General features: G+C 45.6%; 1 protein-coding gene across 1 annotated transcript; it reads left to right on the top strand.

The window, feature by feature from the left end:
* Window positions 1-3,084: 3,084 nt before the first annotated feature.
* On the top strand, window positions 3,085-8,206 carry PHLDA1 (pleckstrin homology like domain family A member 1). The gene is made up of 2 exons (XM_032783732.2): window positions 3,085-3,657; window positions 4,218-8,206. Exon 1 carries the CDS (start codon window positions 3,178-3,180, stop codon window positions 3,622-3,624), a length of 447 nt encoding a protein of 148 aa, XP_032639623.1. The 5' UTR covers window positions 3,085-3,177; the 3' UTR covers window positions 3,625-3,657; window positions 4,218-8,206.

Below are 8,206 nucleotides of genomic sequence, written 5' to 3'. Positions count from 1 at the left end.
AGACTTTTGTTTTGTTGACATTTGGGTGTCGACATAAGTTTTGTCTACAAAACTTGGTAGTGTAGACAAGCCCTCAGGGATGACCCATTCATGCAGGGGGAGTTGTCACCCAACCCTGTTTTAGCTGGGGAGGTAATGCAAAGCTCAGGGCTTGGCTATACTTGTGAGTTAGAGCACATTAAAGCAGCCCCGGGCACCCTAGCTCACTCCCTGTCCACAATGGCAAGGCATGTAGAGCGCTCTGACTCCAGGGCTAGAGCGCTCCTGGTACTCCACCTCGGCAAGAAGATTAACACTTGGTGCACGTTGGCTGAAACACCCAGGTGTCAGTGTGAACAAGGTGTTGCATTACTGCGCTTTGATCAGCTTCCATAAACATCCCATAATCCCCTTAAGTCAAGTGGCCACTCTTGTCATTGTTTTGGAATTGTTGCAGGAATGCCAATATGCCCTTTGAAAGCTCTGTTTCTGACAACCGGCATGCTTATCTGCTCCGAGACAAAGCAACCATTACTGTAGAATGCTGTGTGTGAGAGAGAGAGAGGCGAGGTGGCTGTTGCTGTCTGAACTTACAAGACAGCATGCTGACATGCTTTCACCTGCCCCAAACCCACTCTCTCTCCCCGCCATACACACAACACACTCCATGTCACACTTCACCCCAGCCCCCTCATTTGAAAAGCACGTTGCAGCCACTTGCATGCTGGGATAGCTACCCAAAACACTGCTCTCTGTGGCCATTGCAAGAGCTGCTAACGTGGCCACGCCAGTGAGCTTGCAGCTGTCGGTGTGGACCAATTGCAACGCTTTCCATGTTGCTCTACAAAGGCTGGTTTAACTCAAAGCGCTCTACATCTGCAAGTGTAGCGATGCCTTCAGTTGTTTAGCCTTGCTCCCTCCCAAGCCTACCAACGGGAACCCATCAGAGATAACCACAAACAATTGAAACCACTTTGAGGTGGAAAAGGATCATTACAACAGACAGAGGTTTGCCCTGTCTGAATAGAAACAAAAGGCTGTTTTCAGTATATCACACAAGGGGGAGAAACATTTTGGATCCATTCACTGAGGAAGTCCCCTGAGGGGCAGAGGGGCTTTCATGAATGTTTGGATCCTGAGTCTTGTGAAACCAGCCAGCTCTACAACAGACTGAAATTTGCAGGGAAAACTTACTTCGTATATTGATAAGTCTACAAGGTATGCAGTTTGGTTTTTGTGTTGGAACCCCTTACTTTTAACATTTTTTTTCTAGTTAAATTTTTATTTTCACGTAAATCAACGTCTGTTTTATTATCAGGGCTCAGAAGTGCTGAGTGGTTTCCAAGAGCGATAGTTTAAGGTAAAATTTGTAAACTGGAGTTCCCTGCACCTTGGGGTGTGAAAGAGCTGGAATTTCTGTGAATAGCCAGTATCAGGGGATGGAGATTATAGGGGACTGGTGTGCACCTCTTGTTAACCTGCAAGGTGAGGTTAGGGCTGGCAATTGGCAAGGTGAGTGCTTGAGTGTCTGAAAGGCTGGTTGTGTTAGGAAGATGACACAGAGCCAGGGATAAGCAAGACAGCTTCCTTCATGCTGCAGGCAAGGTGTAATATGGTAACTCTCAGTCCTGGGTCCCCTGAGAACCATCACACAAATTACAGCAGTTTGAGTGGGTACATATGCAGGAATGACAGTATATACGTCAAAACTGTTGAGGCATCCACTGTAGTTCACCATATTGTTCTTGTTCTTCTCAAACATTAATTCAAAAAGCTGTAAAGGAGTTTTGTTTCATAAAGTAGTGTCTAATTCCACTATCAGTCTAGGCCCATACATATTGTTCCACTTTGAAAGTAAATACTTGGATCTTCAGCTGTTTACAATTTTGTTATTTTACTATAGGTCCAAGTAACCTACAGTGGCTGTCTACACTACAACTGCTACAGCAGCACAGCTCCAGGGTACTGTGGTGTAGATGCTTCCTCTGTTGATATGTTGGGGGTTTTCTGGTGCCGTAGTTAATCCACCTGTCTGAGAGGTGGTAGCTAGATCAACTGAAGAATTCTTCCATTGACCTAGCCATGTATATCTACACCCAGGATTGGGTCAACCTAACCGCAGTGCTCAGGGCATGAAATTTTTCACAGCCCTGAGCAACCCAGCTAGGTCAATCTAATTTTTAAGACCAGCCCCTAGGGAAAAACTAGATAAAAAATTGGCTGTCTCTCCTTTTCCACTTCAGCTGGGTCCAGACTGGAGTTTTTGGTCTTCTTGTTGTAGTGTATGTTCATCACTACCCTTCTAAATGCTGCTGGCCATATCTCAGGTTCGTTTCATATAAGGTTTCTAAGGTGAATTAGACACAGGCACAAAAGGTTTGTGATCTGGAACATACTTCAGTGATGTTCATTAGCATTAGTGAGTGTGTGCTGGACAACTTGCGTGTGGGGGGGAGAGAGGGGAGCTGAGAGCCACTGAACCAAACTGTAAACCTTACGTATGATGGAAACCACTTCAAGCCGCACCCCCAGTTCCAGCACCTATGACTGTAAATAGTCTGAGAGCTGCCTCTTAATAATAATAAATAATTACTAAAGACACCTAGCTTTTATAGAGAGCTTCTCAGCCTTTGATCTCACTTTTTTTCTGGAGCGGGCCAGGGGCTCTGATGACGCTACAGCAACAATAAATGAAATAGTCGGTAGCAAACTAAGCAGAAGAGAAAATAGCAGTGGTCGGATTTAACCATCACCCGGCCTGCCGGGGAGCGGATAAAGGCGAAGTGTGAGCCGATTTCCCACCCTAGTCAGAACAAGGGCCAAGCCCATCAGGGTGACAGCAAAGGGAGGCGCCTGCCAGGAAGCGCGCCGCGAGGCAGCCCCATATTTGGAAGGGAACCCAGGGAAGCGGGGGCGTGAGAAAGGAAAGCGGCTTTGCCGGAGCTGGGCTTCCCCTCCGCCGGGCGTCACTCGGGGCTGGGCAAAGCGCGCTGCTAGGCGGAGCCGCCAGACTGAGCGCCCAGAGCCGGACGGCTCCGCACGGCCGCTTGCTGCCCACGATCTTCCCGGCTTCGCTGGAGCCCCTGGCCGCTCGCCGCTATCCGCTTCGGGCGCGGGGAGGAAAGGGCCCGGCCGCTGCCTGCCCCGCCGGGAGGAGGCTCCGCGGCCAGCAGGCGCAAGCCGCCCCATGCTAGAAGGATGCTGGAGAGCGGCTGCAAGGCGCTGAAGGAGGGCGTGCTGGAGAAGCGGAGCGACGGGCTGCTGCAGCTGTGGAAGAAGAAGCGCTGCATCCTGACCGAGGAAGGGCTGCTCCTCGTGCCCCCCAAGCAGCCGCAGCCGGGGCCCCCGGCCGCCGAGCCGCCGGCCGCCAAGATCAAGGAGCTGCACTTCTCCCACATGAAGACGGTGGACTGCGTGGAGCGGAAGGGCAAGTACGTGTATTTCACCGTGGTCATGGCCGAGGGGAAGGAGATCGACTTTCGGGGCCCGCAGGAGCAGGGCTGGAACGCCGAGATCACGCTGCAGCTGGTGCAGTACAAGAACCGCCAGGCCATCCTGGCCGTCAAGTCCACCCGCCAGAAGCAGCAGCACCTGGTCCAGCAGCACCCTGGCCACCGCCTCCGCAGCGCCTCCAATTCCGCGTAGGGCGCCCGAGGGACCGGCTGCGGCCCAGCCCAGGTACCTCTCCGGGCTCCTAGGAATCCTGCCCCCTCCCCTGCCAGCCCCAGGGCGCCGGGGAGCGTGGGAGCTGCGGGGCGCCAGAGCTAAGCCGGGAATCCCCGGATCCCTCGCTAGGGCGAAGCAGATGGGCTCCCAAGCGTTCCCAAGGCACTGGGAGCCTTTACAAATCAAACCATCGCCCACTTACCGGCCTGGGACTCCGTCTGCCTGGGGGAGCGGGAAGAGTTTTCTCTGCTCCCAGCCCTTTCCTCCTCCCCCGGCACCTTCGAGGAGTTTCAGAGACAGCCCCCCGGGGAGTGCGGCTGATTTAACGCTGCCTTTTGTGCCGCGGGTGAATGGTTTCCGAGCCCTGGCCTGTCCTTATGCGCTCCCCCAGGAGCCCATATGATCTTCCATCTCCGGCCCATCCCTTTGTGCCTGGTTCACTGTTGCAGGACGGTGCACCTACCATTTGTCATTCAGAGAACTTGTTCCAGGCACAGGCAGGTTGGCTATCTGTGCACATACCGTTTGTCAGCTCATTCCGATTCCCTTCCTTCTGTATTGTCGTATCACAGGTTGAATCCAAGCAGCACTTCAGGAAGTGAGACTGATGAGCAGCACATTTCTGTTGTGAACATATTTCAGTGGATCGACAAACTTGGCAAACCGAGGACAGCCGCGGAACAGGGAGACTGGAGAGCGTCAGGTCAACAATCTGAAAACCCAGCGAGTTTTCTGCACAATCCCTTCCTTGGTGCGGGGAAAACATTTCAAGTCATATGGACTCTGAGTATTATTTATGAACCTTGGAAAGGATCGTCTGGCATGATGGGGTTTCTAGGACACATGATGTACTGTAAATTTATTTTAAAGTGTTTTATTTTATGGTTATTTATTAGGGATTTTGTAAAAGGCTTATTTGCAAGACCTTTCTGAATGTAGGCCATTATCCAGAAATCAAATTCCAAATAGAAATTCAAAGCACACCTTAGCTCCCAGATATATTGCAACCTTTGGAGAGAGAGAGGGAGGTTGTGGGAGAAGTGAATGATTTATATGACCATGAATGTTGGGTGCTTTTCCACATGGAATGCAATAGTTTTCATTTCTCCCCAAAATACTATTTTAGAAACTGTTGTTGTATTAATGTGGAAAGTATAATGCGTGGTTTAGAATTAGGATGAAGATCTTAATGCACAAGAAATTGCTTCTCTCCAAGGGTTGGAACCTGATGTCAAGGTTATTATTCTTTTTTAACCATAAATATGGGGGAAGAGTATTACATTTTATACACAATTCAGTTACACAGAATTGATAATCTGATTCATTATTATTAGATAAAATACCTTTGTTTCATTTATCATATACAGCAGTTGAAGAGGGAACTCTGACCAATTTGATTTGTGATATGAGAATGTCATGTTAAAATCATATCAATTTTATGTGCTCGCTTATTTTGTTATGAAAATGGTTGTAAGAGCTGAGAACTATTTATTAAAACTTCTGTACATTTGAGTTCAGGGCTCTCTTGGTGCAGAAGGTTTATGAAAGGCCATGTTCCTGACCTTTTTCTGACAGATTTTAAAGCCCATCTTGTAAATGTCTTAAAGTGTTTAAATGAGTCATTTCAGTCATAATTTTCCTAAACTGAAAAATGCTATATTACTGAGAAAAACAAGCTTATTTTGGTGTGTAATATTACCAGACGTAAAGAGATGTGTTGGGATCTTGTCTGCATTGTGTTAATGAACTCCATGAAGTTAGAAAACAAAGTACTAGGCATATGTGTCTTCTTTCTCCTGTTGAAATCAATGAGAGTTTTGCTGTTGATTTCAGCATATGAGGTAACTAGACCCTGATCCAGAAAAACAAGTTATGCCCGTGATCATGTGCTTTACTGGATTGGGCCCTTAATGTGGTGGATCATTTCCCATTTTGCACTGCTGTAGTTAGAGCTCTTTGCTTTGAAATAAATAGGGAGTTGTCCTTAAAAATCTGATAGTACGATTCGGACTTTTATCGCTAAGTCAAGGTACAGAGCCTCAGCCATGGAACTATTTCTTTTTACCCACTCAGCAGGGAAATTGCTCTGCTCTGCCCGTTTATAAGCTATACAAATGTAAACAGAGACTAAATGTAATATGTTTAGAACTTTTGATTTGTAGCTTTACCTTAAAAAAAGACTGGATAAAAGAAATCATGAAAATGACACAGTGAGATCTTACCCTTCAAATGCAATGCTTGGTTTATCTCTTAATTTACTCTCCGTCTCATACTGAGGTCCAGTCCTGCAAGCTGCTGAATTCATTCTGCTCCCCTTTATCTTACAGGGCATTCAGGGTACTAAGCCCCTTCCAGGGTGATGGAACATTATTTAGCCCTGATCTGCAAACATGTAAGTAGCTCCATTAATGTCATTGAGACAACACATGTGAATAAAGTTAAGCAAGTGTTAACAGAATTAAGGCTCAGACCTGCAAACCCTCATGTGACCAGTCCCCAGGGGGCTATTGGAGTTCAAGCACTTTGTGGGGATCTATATTGACTGGATTGGAATGGCAGGTTACAATTGCCCTAAGAAAGTCATTCCTTTGAGGCTAATTGAAACCGAGAATGTTCAGCACGTTGCAGGACTGGACCCCCTCAGTCTAGGATGCAGGAAGGAAGGAGATGAAAAGATACCTTGCAAGTACAGCAGCTAGTTTTCACATCTCAATACATTTGCCATTCTCATTCTGCCAAATCTTAGGTGATTGTGCTGGAAGGGAGAGTTACAAAATAGACTGTAATTTGTAGTGGCTCCTTGAAAACCATTGCTCGTGACTGTGTAAAACATCTGCCTTTTAAAAAGTGCCTAAATATTGATTTGTGGAAAAACGTGACCTCTTTTTCAGAGCCATTAATTACAGTTTATCAGGTAGCTAATCCACTCTTTCAGATATACACCTATAGCACTGGAAATTCACCTATCAAAACATGCATTTAACCAGGTAAAGAATAAATGTAATTATTCAAAATATGTCTCTCTGTGATCCAAGATATGTATTTCCCTGGGAGATGGAGTCATTCCTATCCTATACAAACCTGATCCAAAGCCCACTGAAGTCAAGACTCCTTCCAGTGGTAGAAGAACTTCCATTGACTTTGGCAGGCTTTGGATCAGGCCCTAAATCATTTAATTTTATCATTTTCCCTCAAAGTGCTTCTGCTTTTAAAAACAAAAGAGGACATTTTTTAAAAGGTTTAAAAAACATTAAGGTTCTGTCTCAAACTGATGAAAGGCAGGACTTTCAAAATCAAGTCTGATGGCATCATTAGCTCACACTTTGATACATTTTCCCTCCAAGTTGAAATCAAAGTGTCCTCTTTCATGTTGCATGTCTTGGTTTATGTTGGGTTGAGACAGGTTCTCTCTGTATTATTTGAACATCTATCTTAAGTGTAATAATCTTTATCATGAACAAACTGTTGCTTGTTGATACTGCCAAATGTGTTACTTATTTCCCGTTATGTTGTTTAAAATGTTGCTGTCAGCCCAGGTGCTGCTGCGACAGGTGAGCACGTCACAAAATCCACTTCTGAGTTGGCATCTGTGCTTGTGGTATAAGTAGAAGGTCTAGCGGTTGGCTGGGCTGAGGGAGTTCACTTCCCTCAGCTCAGGATTGAGGCAGTGTGAGGCAGCTTGGCACATGCTGCTGCTCATGACATCCCAGTGTCAATAAGACTTCAATCTCTGAGGCATTCAATCTGGCAGTTTTCTCAAGTACTAAATTTACTATGCTCTTCTTGAGGACAGTAGCAATATAGACCAAAAATTCATCTGGATTTGGAAAGATAAATGTTTTTGTTTTGTTCTTTTCCTACTGAACAGTCTTCATTGACTCTACTTGGTTAAATATTGATTGTCACCTACATGTTCTTTGTCAGTGGTAACTACTCAAATAGGTCCAATGGGTCCTACCATTCATGGCAGAACAACATGCATAATCCAACTCAAGGTTCACGAGTGAAGTAAGCATGATAGCCCCTCCCTTTAATGGAAGAAGGGTAGAATGGGTGTAGGACTCAAATGAATTTAATAGAAAACAAACTACAGTGCCAGTGAAACAAAAAGAGGTGCTCAGTGTAGCTAGCAGCAGTGTGGAAAGCTGGTTAATAAAGAGATCGACCTTTTATGTCTTAGTAGAAGACATTGGTGCAAACTGAATGTGCCTGCATGTAAGGAGGGGCAGGATTTGGCAAGGAAATTCAAGCTGTGGTGACCATTCTATAGCTTAATACCTTTGTATTCAGAAACAAGAAATTCAACCAAATGTGATCTCCATTCCATCCTGAAGTAGCTCCTCTTCTTTAAAGTTCATGATCTGTAACTGCCGGCTTCTGACCATTAGCTGCAGTGATGTACCAAATGTTTTCTAGCATATCCCATCATTAGCTGAAATATTGGTGTTGTCAAATTTGTGTGTAAATACGACTCATAAATGATGTCTGAGAGACATGACTTATTTTTCATATTTTTCAAAATGCATTCCATTTCAAATAAAGAGGTATCTATTGAAATGAA

The sequence above is a fragment of the Chelonoidis abingdonii genome, chromosome 1, assembly GCF_003597395.2.
Source record: "Chelonoidis abingdonii isolate Lonesome George chromosome 1, CheloAbing_2.0, whole genome shotgun sequence".
Classification (NCBI taxonomy): domain Eukaryota; kingdom Metazoa; phylum Chordata; order Testudines; family Testudinidae; genus Chelonoidis; species Chelonoidis abingdonii.
This window is presented reverse-complemented; position numbering and strand designations above follow the sequence as displayed.

Excerpts from the sequence above, each read along its gene's own strand:
- PHLDA1 (XM_032783732.2), top strand. The coding sequence starts at position 3,178 with ATGCTGGAGAGCGGCTGCAAGGCGCTGAAGGAGGGCGTGCTGGAGAAG.